The 19,937-nt window shown below is 37.5% G+C and overlaps 2 protein-coding genes and 1 long non-coding RNA gene across 3 annotated transcripts in view; all 3 read left to right on the top strand.

Annotated features, from left to right (window-relative positions):
* Nucleotides 1-19,937, top strand: part of LOC147519278 (uncharacterized) — a 50,786-nt gene continuing 30,849 nt past the window's right edge. The window contains exons 1-8 of the mRNA XM_086590929.1: nucleotides 1-1,143; nucleotides 1,892-1,989; nucleotides 2,246-2,425; nucleotides 2,679-2,764; nucleotides 2,857-3,210; nucleotides 4,188-4,243; nucleotides 4,343-4,403; nucleotides 17,425-17,520. Coding sequence (XP_086447055.1) covers nucleotides 4,377-4,403; nucleotides 17,425-17,520 — 123 coding nt within the window. The 5' untranslated portion in view covers nucleotides 1-1,143; nucleotides 1,892-1,989; nucleotides 2,246-2,425; ... (2 more) ...; nucleotides 4,188-4,243; nucleotides 4,343-4,376. The remainder of the gene's footprint in view (nucleotides 1,144-1,891; nucleotides 1,990-2,245; nucleotides 2,426-2,678; nucleotides 2,765-2,856; nucleotides 3,211-4,187; nucleotides 4,244-4,342; nucleotides 4,404-17,424; nucleotides 17,521-19,937) is intronic.
* Nucleotides 4,644-10,133, top strand: LOC147519279 (uncharacterized). Its single transcript, XM_086595022.1, has 4 exons — nucleotides 4,644-4,716; nucleotides 8,198-8,788; nucleotides 9,010-9,079; nucleotides 10,091-10,133. Exons 2-4 carry the CDS (start codon nucleotides 8,200-8,202, stop codon nucleotides 10,131-10,133), a joined length of 702 nt encoding a protein of 233 aa, XP_086451148.1. The 5' UTR covers nucleotides 4,644-4,716; nucleotides 8,198-8,199.
* Nucleotides 11,412-13,265, top strand: LOC147519280 (uncharacterized). The gene is made up of 3 exons (XR_015214200.1): nucleotides 11,412-12,584; nucleotides 12,666-12,833; nucleotides 12,929-13,265. It is a non-coding gene; the product is annotated as an uncharacterized LOC147519280 (long non-coding RNA).

Here is a 19,937-nt window from a genome sequence, read left to right on the forward strand (position 1 = left end):
CCATACATCATTTGACTTGTACGTCACCATAAATACCAACTTTAATTACCCATTAATACCGAGTTTATTAATTAGGAAATCCCTTCCTCTTCCCAACCCCTAGTTTTGCATCGTTTCCATTTCGAATTGTGCTTCTTTCTATCTCCATTCTCTCTCCCTCATTGCTCTTCAAATTCTCGCTGGGGTTTTATACCCATCTTCTCACCTGCAACCAATCATCGGTCATCACCCCTACATCTCTGAATACCATAAAATTTATCAACTTAAGATTCCTCAATCAGTTTCTCTAACACACACAAATCCAACTGCAATAACACCAACACCAACAACTTCATTTCTCTTACTTTCTTCAAATTTTGAAGCGATCACACAAAATTTTTATACGGTGATGAGATTTTTTATACTATATAATTCTCTCTATTTTGTAATCTGAACGGAAGTGGCTATATTGTTTAGTATTTTGGAGATTCAAGTCTTCTGTATCCGCCAAATGATGACTATTATAAATTGCTTGAACAGGAATAAGGTGCGTGCCTTCCAAACGCTCATGTACCACAATCTTGATTTTCAGAATTCTAACTTATTAGCATTTGTTTCTGGTTCTCTTTAGCATTATTCAATATATATTGCACCTGTTTTAGTTATGGGGGTTTAAGGGCTTTGGCAATCATTTCGTCAGTGAAAGTGTTGTGTATTACGATTGATAATATACCATTACTTTCATTCTGCCTGAGTTTTATACCATCTCCTCGCTGGGTTTTATACTCATCGTCGAGCCTTCGAACTATCTGCTCGATTCCATATTTTTCCCTTTTTTTTCTCCATTTTTGTTTGATTAGGTTGCAATTTTTAATTTTGTTTTAAGTCTGGTTCAGACTCTTCAGCTGGAAGGCAACTGGAGGTCTAATCAAAGGTTTAAGCTTAGTGCCAAATAATTAGTTTATCTTTAGCCATTTTATAGCCAAATAAATTTGCTACTAATCAAACTTTTATAGTGCACGTCTTCTATAGCTTTGTCTGGAAACTAGATATGATGATCAAGGATTTTTTTTTTTTTTTTTTTTTTTTTTTTTGGGTTGGATGAAGTTTGTCGTTTGTGTGCTCAGCTTATGGAGGCTTATTTGCGTAACGGTAAATACGAAGGTATGTAGTCAATCTTTTATTCATTTTTGTATTTGATGTTTATTATTCGAATGGTATACGTACTGTTTGTGTTTCTCGCAAAGAAATTGTATTGTCAAGTGTTGGTTTGTTTTTGAGAGTTTTAGCAGACGGAGGTACATGTCTTAATATTGCTACTTTCCATACTATTTTTAGGGCATGTTAGTGGCACAAATTTGATTGAATAATAACTAAAATTGAATATGTTGCGATGGTGTTGATAAGATTATATCTGATCTAATATTCAGTAACCCTTTGTTTGATTTAATTTGTATGCAAAGAGTGGGGATGTTCTGTCAGACGGAGGCAAGTTCCATCTGAATTGCCAACCGCACCATTAGAGCATTTGATAAAATATTATGTTGATCATTTAATGATTTCATATCAGACTTTACTGGAAGCCCACTAGAATCCTCAAACTACTTCTGTACAGAACATCTCACAGACTTTTTTACTTGACCTTTTCGGGTTAGACAAGATTTTGTTGCTCAAAAATGAGATTGACAGATCTGAACTTTAGCAACATATAAATACTACATACAAGAAGCGTGAGTTCTGGTTTGTACGCCCTATGCCATGTGTTACACTTTCTATGTAAATGGCATGCTTCATGCAAAGAGGTTTATCTCTGAGAATTAAGAGTTTTTAATCAGAATATGGTTTGTGTATTTTGACGTGTTAAATTGGTTGTTTCTGACTTTCTGTAACCAATATATGAATCCAAATGCAGTAGTGATACTAAGACTTTATCCGGCCAGCAACAGTTGTCTCCAAGTTATCATTGTTATAATCTCATGATTGTCCTTGCTTTCGTCACATATATATGAGGTTAGTAATGTCAGTTTCTTTGTTTTTTTCCAATCTTTTCTATCACAAGCCGTTTCACCTATTATGCTAATCTTCTAATTATTTCAACATATGTATCTAACTATCTAAGTGCATGGAGAAAAAAATCCTTATTACTAAAATAGAAGCTTTTAACCAAAGGAATATCATGGGATTTGGCTGTGGATATGAAGTAAACAAAATTTTCTTTCACCGGGCTACATTCAATATGTTAATATCCTGAATGTAAAATCTTTAGGCAACTGCAGTGTACAAGGTTTCATCCATTGCTTCAACAAAAGGCGTACTTGTGATTGATGATGGGGGTATTGCAAACTCAGGTCACATTGTTAAAGCTTTAGTACTAGGGGCATCTACCGTAATGATGGGAAGCCTCTTAGCTAGTAGCAATGAGGCACCTGGAGTTGATCAAAGCTAGGTACGTGATCATTTTGACAATTTAATTCTATATGCTAAGGATATGTTTTGGGCGATGCATCATATCAATGGCGATGCATCATATCAATTTTACTGGTGTACCTTTTGCTCTACACTTATGTGGTTGAATGGGTAGCAATTATCACTACATATACTTGATACATCAAAACTTCCATTGCGATGATTCCTACTTGCTCAAAATAATTTCCAAATTAGTGAAATGTGCTTGACATTTTTATTTCCGGTTTTGTTAGCCAAGAAATACTCTAATGATGTGAATCAGCAATGTTGGTTTGAAACCTCACTAGTGTGGTTTATCTGGTATTCTGGTGAAAGACGGGTATGATCTTACATTCTCAGTATTCCATTCAACAGTTTTGGTAAATTGTTATTTGAACTTTTCAGTCTGAACTCTGAACATTATTTAAGCAGCCAGCTATAAAAACCCAGTCATAAACAAATTACTCCAACCGAAGCAAAACGTGAACAAGGAGTCCCTGTTTTGCTCTTATATACAATGGCTTGAGAGTAGGAACTCTTGAGTTTCTTGAAACACATGATTTGCAATGCATGTAAGATTCCAACTTGGATTAGTGAGCAGTTCACTTTCCCTAGAGACTGTTGAAGTGTTGCATGCGTTTCATGGAGAAACTCTACCTGCCAATCGCTGTGTTGAAATTTATTCCATACTCAATGCAAGCTATCAAACAAGGATTCCAGGATCTTGGTGCACCCTCTGCTGGATCAACTCAAAAGTTTTTACAGTCAAGTGTCCTACGGCTGGATGTATGTTCCATTAATTGTTTATTATTTTCTTACCTTTTTTTTGGTGGTGTCAAAATTGGTTTTATACTTTTATTTCGCATCCTACAATCTCATCGACATGGTATACCTTGATGTACTAGGTAAAATAACCTTAAATCTACTTGTATCCACAGGTCCAGTTCCTTTCCTTTTAATTGATAAGCTATTGAGAATTGATACAACAATATGCCCCTTTTTTTTGACAAACTATCTATATTAACTCTTTACGTACTTTTTAAAAAGCATCTAAAATGAATAGGCCATTCGTTTGGAATACACGGTAGGATAGAGCATAGAATATGAGACTATGGAGCACCCTTACCCTTTCTCTATATCCTACCAAGGAATATTATCTTTCTTCTTTGCAGTACTTTTTGTGGGCATGCTAGGCCGTTTGTTTGTAGAATAAATTCTATACAGGGTTAGGGAGTTTATATTAAATTGTCCTACTAGGGAAAAAAAAAAAAAAAAAAAAATGGTTGCCAATGTCTGTAATGCTGTTTCACCCCATATGAAATGAAGATTTAGTTAAGTAGTAGGATTAGGCATTTGGAGGATGGTGCATGTAGTTCACCTTCATTTTGTTGCTGACTGCATGAATCATATTACTATTGTAATAAAGCAAGGTACGGTGTGTAGCACATTTCCAGACCTTGCTGTTCCAAGTTGAACCGTTGAGAGGTATGTGGCTTGAGATAATGATCACTCCTTTCCCAGTGTAAATAGTCCGTGGTAAAAATTCGGTGTTCAAGTGTGATTTCTTCTCATTTCACAGCACACAAGAATAACATTTAGGCACAATTAAAAGCCACGAAAATGTTACATCATTTTTAATTTCTTTGTTCATGCATTCATTTGAATAATTACTGTGACATCACTTTCTTACATATATTGCACTTGCCACCCAAAAGATTTCTTTCTTCAAGGATTGATGACAATTTTACCACCACTTCCCGCAGAAGAGGAAGAGAAACCACTGCCTTATTGCTTTGGCCGCAGAAGAGGAAGAACAAGAGTCTGGTTTCATCAATGCTTTATTCAATTTGATACATATGTATACCTTTAACTGAGTGACTCTTATTTCGGATACTATTTTCGCTCTGGTTTTCTCCAGGATCTTTTGTCAATAGCCACTTTTGCCGAACAACATGAAGTATAAGAGTGCTTCATCAAATGTGAGTATCTTAGTTATGTTATATATATATATATACGGTTTGTCTAGAGTGCCACTCTTATAGTGACACTCTTATCTCACACTCCTCTTGAACCGTCGGATCCACCTCAAGATCTCATGATCTAACACTCCAAATTCTAACCAATCAAGTGGGGGTAAAAACGTCTTTTCGTTCTCATCTTCTCAAAAAAAGAAAAAAAAAACAGATCTACAAAAAAAAGAGAAGGATCGAACTATTGTTAAAACCCAATTCCATCGCCATTAACGACCACCTGAGCTCTTTTGACTTCACTCTCTCTCGAGTTCCAATTAAGGTATGCTTCCATTAACACATTCCGGTCTCCTACATTTTCGGTCTTCTTGTCTGAAATATATAACACATTTTATTCTCACTCACTTCACTCACTACTGCAAACTTGAATGCTCAAAACTCAAAATGGCAGTCTCGTAAAACTAACAACCTCATTTCCTCTCTAATTTTCAAACATCATTTTGTTTATTGATAATGTAAATGCAATAAACAACTCATTGATTTTGATTCCTTTCTTGTTAAAGTTTTTATCTGAAGAAAAACAAATGAGTTTGCACCAGTTTTTTTTATTCCTTTCTCAAGATTTACTCTTAAGTGTAAGTTACACCTTCGTTTTTATTTAATTAATGTCTTTCAATTTGATGCCATTGTAGTTGTGCGAACTGGAAACTAGATCCGGGTATTGTGATTCTGGTATATATATATATATATTAGTTTATTAACATTGTGTTATTTAATTATGCAGTTTTTTCAATTAGTCATTTGAAAGCTACTATTTAATATTATTTTTCATTTATCGATTAGAGTTCTTGTCGGTTGGCGAAAGAGGTTTCCTTCTGTGTCAAAATGTTCTGTATGTGCCTAGAAATGCTTTACTTATTGGCCTTATGTTATTATAGTCATCTAATAACTTTCTTTATCTCACATACACACACAGACATAGAAAGTATACATGCAAAGAGGTTTATGCTTAATTGTAACTATATTTTGTTTTTTTTAATCGTTTATAATATTGAATTTTGATTTAATATAGGTTGCTATGATTATAGTTATGATTGATATCCTCGTTTAAAGTCGACGACAATTTCGGTGAACTCTGTCAGAGTTTTGAATTCTGTCAAGAGTTCGGTGAACTCTGTCAGAGTTCAGTGAAGTAGCATATTCGGTGAACTCTGTCAGAGTTTTGAATTCTGTCAGAGTTCAGTGAAGTAACATATTTGGTGAACTCTGTCAGAGTTTTAACTAGCATATTCGGTGAACTCTGTCAGAGTTTTGAACTCGGTCAGAGTTCGGTGAACTCTGTCAGAGTTTGGTGAAGTAGCATATTCGGTGAACTCTGTAAGAGTTTTAAACTCTGTCAGAGTTTTAACTAGCATATTCGATGAACTCTGTCAGAGTTTTGAATTCTGTCAGAGTTCGGTGAAGTAACATATTCGGTGAACTCTGTCAGAGTTCGGTGAACTAGCATATTCGGTGAACTCTGTCAGAGTTTCGAATTCTGTCAGAGTTCGGTGAAGTAGCATATTTGGTGAACTCTGTCAGAGTTCGGTGAAGTAGCATATTCGGTGAACTCTGTCAGAGTTCGGTGAACTCTATCAGAGTTTTGAACTCTTTCAGAGTTTTGAAATCTGTCAGAGTTTGGTGAAGTAGCATATTCGGTGAACTCTGTTAGAGTTTTAACTAGCACATTCGATGAACTCTGTCAGAGTTTTGAATTCTGTCAGAGTTCGGTGAAGTAGCATATTCGGTGAACTCTGTCAGAGTTTTAACTAGCATATTCGGTGAACTCTGTCAGAGTTTCAAATTCTGTCAGAGTTTGGTGAACTAGCTAGCATATTCGGTGAACTCTGTCAGAGTTTCGAATTCTGTCAGAGTTCGGTGAAGTAGCATATTCGGTGAACTCTGTCAGAGTTTGGTGAAGTAGCATATTTGGTGAACTCTGTCAGAGTTCGGTGAACTCTATCAGAGTTTTGAACTCTTTCAGAGTTTTGAACTCTGTTAGAGTTCGGTGAAGTAGCATATTCGGTGAACTCTGTCAGAGTTCGGTGAAGTAGCATATTCAGTGAACTCTGTCAGAGTTCGGTGAAGTAGCATATTCGGTGAACTCTGTTAGAGTTTTGAATTCTATCAGAGTTCGGTAAACTCTATCAGAGTTTTGAACTCTGTCAGAGTTTTGAACTCTGTCAGAGTTCGGTGAACTCTATCAGAGTTTTGTGAACTCTATCAGAGTTTTGAACTCTTTCAGAGTTTTGAACTCTTTCAGAGTTTTGAACTCTGTCAGAGTTCGGTGAACTCTTTCAGAGTTTTGAACTCTGTCAGAGTTCGGTGACAAACACATATTCGGTGAACTCTGTCAGAGTTCGGTGAACTCTATCAGAGTTTTGAACTCTGTCAGAGTTCGGTGAAGTAGCATATTCGGTGAACTCTGTCAGAGTTCGGTGAACTCTATCAGAGTTTTGAACTCTGTCAGAGTTTTGATGTTTAAGTTATTTACACTGTTTATGTACATTGGGATTTTTGACTGTTTAAGTTATTTATATTTTTAATTTTTTCGATTTATAGAAATGGAGACAGAGACATCAATGTTATGTTTATCCAAGTTCAAAATAAATAAATCATTAAATCAAGCAATGAAGTTATGAACTCATTGTCTCTCCTGTTGATATCACTAGATTTTTATTTGAGGCCATATCGACTGGAGTACTGCTTGCTTGATTCAAAATAAATATATAGCTCTGTTTCAAGTAACTGTTCTATCTTTCTATTATTATTTTTTTTTTTTTTTTTATATAATGTTATGTTTGATTAAATTCTTTTGAATTCTAGACACCCATTTTGTACATGCAAATCATAGTAGGAGTGTGACACTTAACTAAACTAATTAAGGTCCCGACTACCTACCGTCCTACCCTGGTACTCTCGTGCATGGTCGTAAGGCTTCTTTCCAGCTAAGAATTTGCCATGAAGATCATGCAAGTACAGAAGATTAAAAGTTTTTGACATTTTAGTTTATGTTGGACATCCCAAACTAGCAAGAGAGACGCCAAAATTCATTAATGTGTATCGCCGACACTTACTTGCCTCAAACTCAATACCATGTGGCTGCATTTAACTTGCATCTATGCCGTATGCTCGAATCCAACTTAATAACTGATAGTAATTTTTCTATAATGCCTCCTACTATATATATATGTGCAAAGTAGATGCATTTGACTCTACAGTTTTCTCTGACTTCTTGATCTTGATGTGCTATGTATACAACTGTGACTTTAATAGCTTCTACACTCAGTTCATATTTATTAGTTTTTGAGTTAGAGACTTAAGATCGAGTATCGACAGTTGTTCCCCTTTGATGTTGGTCTTTCTTCGTTCCTCCACTCGTGAGATTATGGCCCTTTCATTTTCCCCATCGAGTTTCAGCTCTTATATTGTCTTTCTCTTATGCCGCGTCGACTATTTTCGTTTTACAAATGTGCTTCTTTTTTCGATGTTCATTATCTCCATGGCGGCTTTAAAGTTTTACATGAGTCGTTCTCACAAAGTTTTCCTAGTCGATTTCGCATGCTTGAATTAGATTGGGTTTTTTTTGTTAGTGTGTGGAGGGGGGATTTAATAGAGGAGTATAGTTTGCCTAGATAGCATGCACACCTTAGATATAGATTGGCATGCACACCGCCTTATTTTGTTATTTGTTTTTTCACGTTGGTATTGCAACAATTTGAATTAGTTGAATGTCTTATTTTTAACTCCTATTTATTTTGTAGCAATGCCTCGAACAAAGAATGTGAATGTGAAGAATGCAGCAAAAAGTGTTTTCACGGGTGCTAAGAAGTTGTTAGGTGGGGGGAGTAGTAGTTCGGGTCGCGATGAGGAGCTTGAGAAAAAGAGAGGAAGGAGAACAACCACTTCGGCATCAGTTCGTAGAGTGGATCGGAAAGCGGATGATCCCAGTAATGTTGTAAGTGGTGTAGAGTTAGGAAATCAAAAGAGAAGAAAGGGGACAGTTCTGAGTGATGTAGATATAGTTGTAGATGTAGATTTAGATTTAGATTTAGATGTAGATGACGATGACGTAAATATGGATCGTGGGAAGAGTGTATTTCTAAGTCATGCTGATAGTGAAGAAGAGGGTGTTGATGATGCAGAAGAGGAGACTGACGAGGAGGAAGAGGACGCGGAGGAGGAGGAGGATGACGAGGAAGTCCATGTACCTGTACCTCCAGTGAATATTGTGAGAAAGTCTAACAATGACTTGGAGTTCAAGAGAGGTGTTTATGGAGGTGGCCCTTGTGTGTCACATCCGTATGACTATGACTATGCAAAGGCACGCGGCTCGCGATGTTTGGGAGGGGCAGGTAATATTATCATATAGTGTCTATTAGTATTTAAATTTTGTATTACGAAACTTGTGCATACATTAATACTAAGTTTTTGTTGTTTTAGGCGGAGCGAGGGGTGTTGAAGTGCCATGGGCACCTAAACAAGTTGGTACAATGGGATATCATCGGAGAGTGTTCAGACTGTTCTACTTTTCACGTGGAGCTTCAAATGACCGTCTTATGTGCTATGGTCTTAGGTGTATACAGGCATCAGGATCCTGTGTTGGTCTCTGCATTTGTGGAGATGTGGCATCCAGAGACCAACACGTTTCATATGCCGTGGGGCGAGATGACAATCACGTTGGACGATGTTTCCCAACTCTTAGGAGTTTTCGATCGAGGCAAAAGCAAAGGATCGGGGACACTGATTTGACCTTAGAACAGACAAAAAGACTCCTCCACAAAGATCTTGGCATACCCATGGATAAGATAGATGCGGAGATGAAATCCAATAAATTCACTTCCAAAGTTAGGATGGATTTCTTGATGAAGCAGTTTGCTGGGAAGGTAACAGATGAAGATTTATGTGATGAACATGGGGTTGTTGTGAAGAAGGCATCAACCCAAAAAGAGGTGCAGTTTGCTGTGAGAGCTTATCTGTTATTTTTCTTTGGATGTACCGTATAACACCCCGTCTTTTAATTGCTTTTCCTATAATAATAATAATAATAATAATAATAATAAATAATGTAAATAAATAAAACAAAGATAGGATATCCAGTAGTTTTGGATAAAAGCCCGTAAGTAAGTAGATAAGTCTAAAACCCTTGTTTTCGGGGAGGTTTTAAAAAACTAGAAAAAATAGAGTTTTCTCACGAGAGTTTCTGGGGGAAAAACACAGTGAGGGTTTAAAAAAAAAAGGAGAGTTTTACTGAAAAGTTTTGAACGAGGAAGATTATCTTTTCGCGACGAGATGACGCGTCGGGCTTTCGGGGTTTAAACTTTCGAAGTTTGCTCGGTTTTAAAACGGTGAGTAGTCATAATATGTTATATTTCTTTTATTGGTTTCGATTAATCATATCAGTAATGCCGTTTTCTCTAATTGCAATATTGCCGACTCTGTTAATGGTTAGATACCATTTTGAACCACTGCAGTAGATAAACTAGGACGACTTTTGGCATTTAAACTGTCGAAGTCTGGACACCGGTGGCTAATGGCGTTGCCATCAGCAGCACCAAACCGTTCTTTGTTTTTTTTAAGTATGGTTTTTTATTTGATTTGTGGAAATGTTGAATTGTTAACTTTGAATGTTTATTGATGATGTTTGGTTGTGGTAGTGAAGAGTTGGGTATGGAATTGGTGTTTGGGTTGATTGGGTGAGGGGAAGCCTTGAAACAGCCATTAATGGCGTTCGACCAAGACCCCAAACCGTTCCGATTTTTATGTGTTGTTTGAATGTTTTGTTGTTTGGATTTTGTTGGGACATTGTTGTTGGGTTGAGGTGAATGTGTTGCGGTGGATTGGGTGCTGGAGAGGAGCTGTTGAAGCTCCAAAGGTTTGTTAATGGCGTGGGATGCGATTTCTGCAGTATGATGAAATCATGAATTGTTAGGATAGGTGTGTAGTTGTGGGGATGAAAACCGCTGGGTTTGTTTTAGATATGGATGACCGGTGGTGGCTGTAAAGCGGTGGAGGCGCTGGTGGAAGTTTTGGTGAGGAAGGAGATGAACAGTGTATCACGATTTGGGCTTGGGCCAAATCGTGATGGGCTCGTATGTTATAACCTTTAGATTTTATTTTTGGGCCTTAGACTTTGGGCCTTTGGGTTAGAAGAGTTTGTGGACTCTGACTTTGACTGTTGACCAGTGGACTCGACTTTGGATTGACCGTGAGTGGACTTTGACTTTGACTTTGACCAGGGTTGACTTTGACCAGTTGACCCGAAAATTTGACTTTTTCCTAAAATTATGATTCGGTCTATTAGGATAAGTCTAGGATTATTAGCATGTTTGACTTAGGCTAGGACCATTATAAATATACTTGTGTACGTGTATTTACTGCTTTGTGATTTTTCAGTCTTTTACGATACACAACGTTATGATACTTATACATCCATGAAATTAATAACACATAAACCAAAAATACTTGAATCAAGATATTCCTTCGTTCTCTGAAATAATATATACAATAAAGTTCAATAATGCGTAAACAAAATTTACCGCACTCTTTTAGAACTCTCCACGTCTCAAGTTTTGGAATTGAGTTTTATGACTGATGAAGTCATATGTTAGGTGGGCATTTATTGAATGTGCCATAAATGGCCCGTTAGCGTTATATAAGGGTATTCATTGAATGTGCCATGAATGACCCGGGTATTCATTGAATGTGCTATGAATGACCAGATGGTTTGGACTGCCCTAAAGAGGAACTAAGGTATTCGCCTTGCGGGTTAGTTGTATTCCTTGAGTGTACGAGAATGTAGGATTGGGTATTCCTTGAATGTGGCAGGAATGACCCAGGGCATTCATTGAATGTGCCATGAATGGCCCGTTAGTGATATGATAGGTATTCCTTGAATGTGGCGGGAATGACCTAAGGTATTCATTGAATGTGCCATGAATGACTGACGAGTTTTTGTGCCCAAAAGAGGTCGTGAAATATGTGTATGAAAGCCCAGAGATGGCTATGATATTGTGGTATTCGGTGGGAGAGAGGCACACAGGAATGTGTGATTTGGCAAATGTGTGGAGTGCAAATCGTGGAGTAGGTACTAAAGGGTGGGTGTATAAGAAAAGTAATTGATTAATTGATAAGAGAAATTGATGTGTTTATGCGAGCATGCTTGGGTTTACCTTTGAATACATATAGGATATCTACATATGTTATATATACAAGTTTTAACTTTCTTTTGCAGGAGGGTAGGACTTAATAATATTTTGTGCAGGGACGCGGTCCTACCCTAATACAGCAATGGATATTGGTAAGTATTAATCAAGTATTTAGATATTAAAACGAGTTATTAAAATGAGTTAATATAATGGAAGTTTTGCTTGGGAAGAAACTATGCCGGTTGAGATGACGGAACTACCTTTCTTCCCAGCTGAGAATGATTAGGTTATGATAGAGTTAAAGTGTTAGTTGGATAAGAAAATCTTTGAATGTTTATATGTGGTTAGTCTACTCATACCAGCAAATTCCATTTTGCTGACCCATGTTAGCTTTGTTTTGGCAACGTGGGTGTGTTCTTGGGAACATAGGTGGAAGGCAGTGGAACCGCGGCGTGTGATTGGGATTCTTGCTTGGAGCAGTCCGTTAGTTTTCTTTTAGGTCTGATTCCTATTGGAAGGATGTAATAACGTAGTTTACCTTTTTCATGGCATGAGAACATGGTAGTGAGTAAGTTTATTTATGAGAGTTTGGTTGATGTTTTATTTGGACGGATGATATCTTAATAAAGCAATGGCGGATAATTATTGGGATTAATTTTTATTTAAGTTGGTTCTTTTATGACATGGCTGTTAGGGTTTTGTATGCGTAGTATCCCCGTTATAGTCTGTTTTTTTAAACAAGTGAACCTAGTGATGTTTGAGATATTTATATTTCAAATATTCACTTTGTTATTGTTTAGAAATTCGGGCTGTGACATACCGCCTTCACCGACACGTCTGGAACTACAGTTCCCGTTTGTTATCTGAGACTGCTTTCGAAATTTGCCGAGATCAGAGACTACGCGTGGGGTGCAGCCTTACTGGCTTACTTGTACAGGGGTCTTGGGACTGCCACAAGTGCCGCGGGGTGAAGGGTGTTTCAGGCTATTTCACTCTCCTACAGGTATTAGTTTTTTTGTTTTTCTTTTCAATGTCAATTTTATCTATCTATTACAATATTAACTGGGTGTCTATATTAATGTAGGCATGGATTTATGAGTACTTCCTAGTGTTCAGGCCATACCCAAATGAGGACTATCATTTGAGCATGTCCCGTGCTCATAGGTACTCAGTTACTCAGTCTTTTTATGCTAGCACAACAGCTGCATTGAAGCATACCCGAGCCACCATTGATAATATGACTTGTACCGATGTAAACATTTTTGTATGTAAATAGTTTTATTTATTAATTGATATTATTAGTATGTGGTTATTGATTAATTTCCTCGATCATATGCTATTTGACAGGTTGAATGGTATCCCTATGTTGAAGTCCGAGCTACACGGCCGGTGGATGAAATAACATTTTTCGAGGGATTTATATGCTTTCTTGATAATGTCAAGCAGTTTGTACCCTCAGATCCCCCAAGACCAAAGACCTCGACGCGAACTACTTCCGGACGCGGGTATGATGTGAAATTTAATATTGCGTCTTCCTACTGGAGTAAATGGCAGAATCACTTGATTCAACTTGAACAACGAGGACCCATTCCGTCTTATCCATGGGAGTGTGTTAGTAGATACATGAGTTGGTACGAAAACAATGGTCATATTCGAATGATAAGCCCTGATCATCTTAGTCACTACTCCCTACAGAGTCTTCCATATCATAATCTGGTGAGTTAATATCTCACAACGTTAATTTTTGTCTTGTTTTGTTTTGGTATTTTATAAATGTAAATGTATATACTAATGTAGTTTTTCGTTTTAATTTTGACAAAGACTCGTCGTCGATGAAATTTCTCGCTTGCTCAATCAAGGCCTGCAATTGGGTGGGACTGCGATTCCAGACGATGCACAGAACGAGTTCATGGAGGCATATAATTTGACCCGGTGCAAGTTCATTGGCAGACGATATCGTGAAGGAGCATAGAATTTAGGTATGTTGAGTTTGGTTAGTTTAGGGTTTAGTGGTTAGTTTGGTTAGTTTACCTCCTTTTATCTTGTGTTGGGATAAGTGTTGGAAATGGAAATGGTTTGTTTGTCAGTTCTTAATGGTTTATCAGTTCTCAATAGTGTTTATCAGTTCTTGTATTATTTTTTTAGAGTTTTAAGTGGGGAAGTGGGAAGTGAGGGTGGTTTTGTTTTTTTGTCTGGTAGATAAAAATGCTCATGCATTATTACAATCTTCTGAGTTATTGTCAGCGACCGGAAATGAGGGGTATTGATTCCAAGATTCTTTCTTTCTTAACTCTGATTCTTCTGTCTTCTTAGTCTCGAACGGTGTGGCCACACCGTTTGGGACTAAGTCCAAACAGACACGTCATTTTTTTGATCCAAGTTCAAATCCAAACGATATGGCCGCACCGTTTGGACTTAGTCCCAAACACGTTTGGGACTAAGTCCAAATGGTGCGGCCATATCGTTTGGATTTGAACTTGCATAAAAAAATGATGTGTCTGTTTTTTTGCCCCTTGGCCACACCGGTCAAGAGGCAAAAAAACAGAAGTTTCGTGTTTTGGCAATTTATCAGTTGAGCTAAATTTTGTTGATGTTGATTGATGATCATATGAGTTGAGGTAAATTTGTTGTTGACAAACGTTGGCATTATACTGGTGGTATAGTATCTACATCAATGCATCATATCAACTTACGGAACAAAATTGCAAGTGGGCGCGCTTGTGTAACAACAATAACATTTATAATAAGCACATCAAAATGCTTTATGCAAAATATTATTGTTCTGTATTACAACATTTAAGCACATCAGAATGAATTAGCAACAAGTATAGCCCGCAAGACCTAGCTTTGGCTTGTTCAAGCCTTTCACTCCAAGTTTTAGCTCTCTTCAACTTCTCCACCTTCTTTCAACACTTCGCTTCTTCTCTCGCTCTTTTCCGACACAATTTCTCCCGTTGTAGAGCTAATAACTCAATTTTGACGACTTTCTTGAATGGTGCATAGTCAAGGTGGCGGTGATCTTGTGGCATCTTGTGGAACTGTAGAATAAATGAAACATAACCGCAGAGAATGATGAAAAGATCAAGATCGACTGATGCAAAGTCGAGGGGCTGGAAACGAATAGATGAGTAGGCAGTATTCTTCAGCGGGTCTCTCCATTTCACCATGTAGCTTCCGGTTCCATACCTGTCAATCTGTTCCCCATCAATTTTGTACTCCATCTTTGCCTTTTCTAGTTGCTCTTTAAATTAATTGAATATTGAGATCGTATAGACCTTCACGGCATGCATAAGGAGGAAAGCATCGTTAGGCACAACCCGTGAACTATGCTCGGTGCGGTAATCAGAATCTCTTTCTTTCCTAGCAAGCAAAGCCAAAGACTTCTCATTACCATGTACGAACTACATAAGAGTAGTCGTCGAATTGACAAACTGGTCATAATGAGCATTCATCGATTCACTTCGACCAGTCGTGTGCATACCAGCAAAAAAGGTGCCACTGAGATAACAAGGAACCCATTTCTCCCGCATTGAATATATCTCTGTCAACCAAGGATTTTCAGACAACTCATACTTCTCAATGATTGTACACCATCTTCTCTCAAAATCAACAATCCTATACGAAAAAAAAAATAGTGTTCTTCAACTCAGTTACTAATGTCTCAAATTTGGTAAATGACATCTCCTCTTGGAATTTCTGCATAATATGCCAAAGACAGTAACAATGACGAGTACTAGGAAACACTTTGGTAATGGTTGCAGTCATCGCTCTATCCTGGTCAGTGATGATTGCAGTTGGCGCACGACCACCCATGGCTGCAAGCCAGGCCTTAAATAGCCATATGAATGTATCTTCTGTCTCATCAAGCAACAATGCGCAACCAAACTGAATCGACTGTTAAATGATGGTTGACTCCAATAAAAGGGGCAAAAGGCATGGAATATGCATTGGTACGATATGTGGTATCAAAAGACACCACATCCCCGAAATAGTCATACCTGGCATCGAGACCTCCCATGAACCCAGAAAAAGTTCACCGCAGTCCCATTTTCATCTAAATCAATAGCGTAGTAGAACCGGGGATCCTCGGCACTCTTCTACATAAAATATTGCAGCACGGCAATTGCATCACCTTCTTTAGGCATCTTTCTGGTCAAACCATAATAATGGTTCCAACAATCTTTCTGTATAAACCCAACTTCCTCTCCATGGAAAACAGATGCCACTTTCCCAACAGATAAACTGTTATCACTAAATATCTCGGTCAAGCACTTCGCTGCTTCAGGCATATGTTTGTTAGTTTTCATGCAAATTCTCTTCGATGGGGTCACCAGACCGTGACTATGGTCATTATGAGCAACGCTAACCTCATATATCTCTTCATGCATTCTTTTCTTAATACGAATTCTAGCTTGGCAACCACACCGGATAGTTGATGTATTTCTTGATCGGACTTCATCTCTCTTGTTAACCCCTTCACGTGAGCAAACCAGTAAACAACCACTAAACAAATCCACCTGATTTTGTTGCTTTGAAGTCGTTCGAACACGAGTCTCAAATCCCTCTTGTTAACCATACTCTTTGTAATAAGTCTTTGCCTCGTCAACACTTGTAAAAGTCATTCCTATATAAGGAGCAGCTAATGTTTGCATGCCTTGAACAGGGGCTTTAGTAGACGAAGACCCAACTACGTCTTCTTCGATATTGATTGATGTCTCTATCTCTATTTCTATAAATCGAAAAAATTAAAAATATAAATAACTTAAACATCAAAACTCTGACAGAGTTCACCGAATATGCTACTTCACCGAACTCTGACAGAGTTCACCGAATATGCTAGTTCACCGAACTCTAACAGAGTTCAAAACTCTGATAGAGTTCACCGAACTTTGACAGAGTTCAAAACTCTAACAGAGTTCACCGAATATGCTACTTCACCGAACTTTGACAGAGTTCAAAACTCTGAAAGAGTTCAAAACTCTGATAGAGTTCACCGAACTCTGACAGAGTTCACCGAATATGCTAGTTCACCGAACTCTGACAGAGTTCAAAACTCTGAAAGAGTTCAAAACTCTGATAGAGTTCACCGAACTCTGATAGAGTTCAAAACTCTGACAGAGTTCACCGAATATGCTACTTCACCGAAAAACTCTGACAGAGTTCACCGAAATTGTCGCCGTCTTTAAACGAGGGTATCAATCATAACTATAATCATAGCAACCTAAATTAAATCAAAATTCAAGTTTTTATGGTATAATGACAATCCAAGTGTCAATTAAAACGTTCCAATAGGCAAGCACCATAACCAAAAGTGCACTATAGTAATTACATATCTATCAATTCAATCCACAAAGACAGTCAAAAGAAGTGTAAATTTGAATTGATGCAACTGGTAGTTGAATTGCCAAATGATACGCCCCCTTCTCCTTCTTTGTCACGGTGTAATTGAGATGTAACGACACTCCAAAAGCAAAGTCAGGTTGGTTGTTTTTGTAGATCCCTCAGATTAGTCGATCCCTCTTTTTTTTTTGTAGATCTATTTTTTTTCTTTTTTTGAGAAGATGAGAACGAAAAGACATTTTTACCCCCCACTTGATTGGTTAGAATTTGGAGTGTTAGATCATGAGATCTTGAGGTGGATCCGACGGTTCAAGAGAAGTGTGAGATAAGAGTGTCACTATAAGAGTGGCACTCTAGACAAATCAGATATATATATATATATATATATATATATATATATATATATATATATATATATATATATATATATATATATATATATATATATATATTTGATTATGGCCATCACCCTCTTACCATGTATCTGATTTTACCATATATAGGCACCTATTGTTAGTGGAAGAGAGCCTACGACTTCCGAAGATGAGAGAAAGTTAGGCATTGAGTGCTCTGGACTGCTAAGTGGAAAGGTTAATCAGGTAAGTTTCTAAGAAAGAAAATATTTACATATAATTGTTAGGAATATACAACTTAATTGTACTTACTCTTTACCAATTACCAAACTATACAAACCTTTTGTCTTGTAAGTGTCTTGTACTTCTTAATTAAATCTAAGCCTAGTGTAGATACACTAAGTCCTTAAGACAGATTTTTCTCCTCACGGTGCTTGAAGGTTGATGGGAAACTGTCTCCCAAGATAGAACGGATTTCCTTCTATAGAAAGCTAGCACTTCAATTCTATAGAATCAGCGAACACAACATAGTATTTGACTAAGAACAGAGGGAGAAGAGAAAGATCAGAACTCTGTGTGATCTGGTGTATTTTTCTCTCCAAATTCATCCACTATTTATAGGTGAGTGGTGCCTCTTCGAAACAACACAGTGACTCTTGGGAAAAAGTAAGCAACTCTTTGAAAAGTCACATGTTTCGAAAAGACACACCATTTCGGCATAAAGCACTGTTTCGAACCAGTGCCTATTTCGAAAGGTCACACCTTTTCGGCATGATAAACTGTTTCGAACCAGTGCACATTTCGAAAGGTCGCACCTTTTCGGCATAATGCACTGTTTCGAACAAGTGCATCATTTTGAAAAGGTTTTTCTCACATTACGTACTGTTTTAAGAAAAAACTCATTTCATCTCAAGTGGGGTAACTTGGGAGACAAACTACTCATTCATATTTTAATGGATTTGTGCAAATTCATTTTTTTTTTCCTAACAATCCCCCACATGAATGAAAATTTGGCTTCTTCTATCATAAACATCGGATTTCTATTCTTTTACAAATGAAAAGATACCGCATCAGGTCAAGTAGCATGGGAGGCCTTGAACTTGCCTTATAGTGAAAGACGATCGGATTTAATTGGACGATCAGTAGACTTCAATTAATGTCCTTGAACTGTCAGCCGTTTGTATAAACCTAGACAATCATCTTCACGCAATACATTCTCGAATACTGTTGGTTCTCACGTTTGTGTTCATTTTGGCCTTGAACACTTCTTGGTTTCAGATAGTGTTTTTGAGACATTTGCCTTTAAAATTCTCATAGAAGCGGCCCCACATTTCTATAAAGAGTATCCTGCAATACTCCACTTGGATAACATAACTTTTCAAGATATAGTAAATCATTAAAAGCTTGACTTATCCTGGTTCTCAGGGCAGATATGCACTGTCTTATATAGGAATGGGTTAGAGTATAATATTACTCTCCAGTGCTAACTGAGTCACAAACATAATTCAGTTGGCCCATTGAACCTAGATCTTGGGATCTCCAGTCAACTAGGTTGGTTTTTCCATTATGATGACTCTTGGTTGATTATCTCAAAGGCTTTAAGCCCATTCCCTTGATAATATTTCTACTTGCTCTCTTGTTAAACCTTTTGTAAGCGGATCCGCAATGTTATCTTTTGACCTTACATAGTCGATTGAGATAACTCCATTTGAGAGCAATTGTCTAACGGTATTATATCTACGACGTATGTGTCGAGACTTCCCGTTATACATGCTACTCTGTGCTCTACCAATAGCAGATTGGCTGTCACAGTGTATACACACTGCTGACACAGGTTGATCCCAGTTTGGAATATCCTCTAAGAAATTTCGAAGCCACTCTGCTTCTTCTCCAGCCTTGTCCAATGCTATGAGTTATGATTCCATAGTGGACCTCGCTATGCACGTTTGTTTTGAGGATTTCCAAGAAACAGCTGCACCTCCAAGTGTAAAGACATATCCACTTGTGGACTTTGAGTCTTTAGTGTCAGATATCCAATTAGCATCGCAGTACCCTTCTGGAATGGCTGGATATCTTGTATAGTGCAAACCAAAATTCTGAGTATACTTTAAGTATCCCAAAACTCTCAATATGGCAGTCCAATGATCTCTGCCAGGATTACTCGTATATCGACTTAGCTTGCTCACAGAGTATGCTATGTCAGGCCTTGTACAGTTCATGACATACATTAAACTACCAAGTATACGAGAGTATTCTAGTTGAGATATGCTATCTCCAGTATTTTTGGCTAAATGAAGATTTACGTCAACTGGTGACCTTTTTGGTGTGATGTTATATTTCTTGAACTTGTCAAGAATCGTCTCAATGTAATGAGATTGTGATAGAACAAGTCCATCCTCCATCCTAGAGATCTTAATTCCTAGGATAACATCAGCGACACCTAAATCTTTCATGTCAAACTTACTAGACAACATTTGTTTGGTAGATTTTATGACATCCATATTACTACCCAAAATTAGCATATCGTCTACATAGAGACAAACAATGACACATCCCTTTTGAGTGCTTTTGACATAGACACACTTGTCACACTCGTTTATTTTGAAACCGTTTGACAACATTGTATTGTCAAATTTCTCATGCCATTGTTTAGGTGCTTGCTT

This window comes from Coptis chinensis, chromosome 2, assembly GCF_015680905.1.
Source record: "Coptis chinensis isolate HL-2020 chromosome 2, ASM1568090v1, whole genome shotgun sequence".
In the NCBI taxonomy this organism is placed as follows: Eukaryota; Viridiplantae; Streptophyta; class Magnoliopsida; order Ranunculales; family Ranunculaceae; genus Coptis; species Coptis chinensis.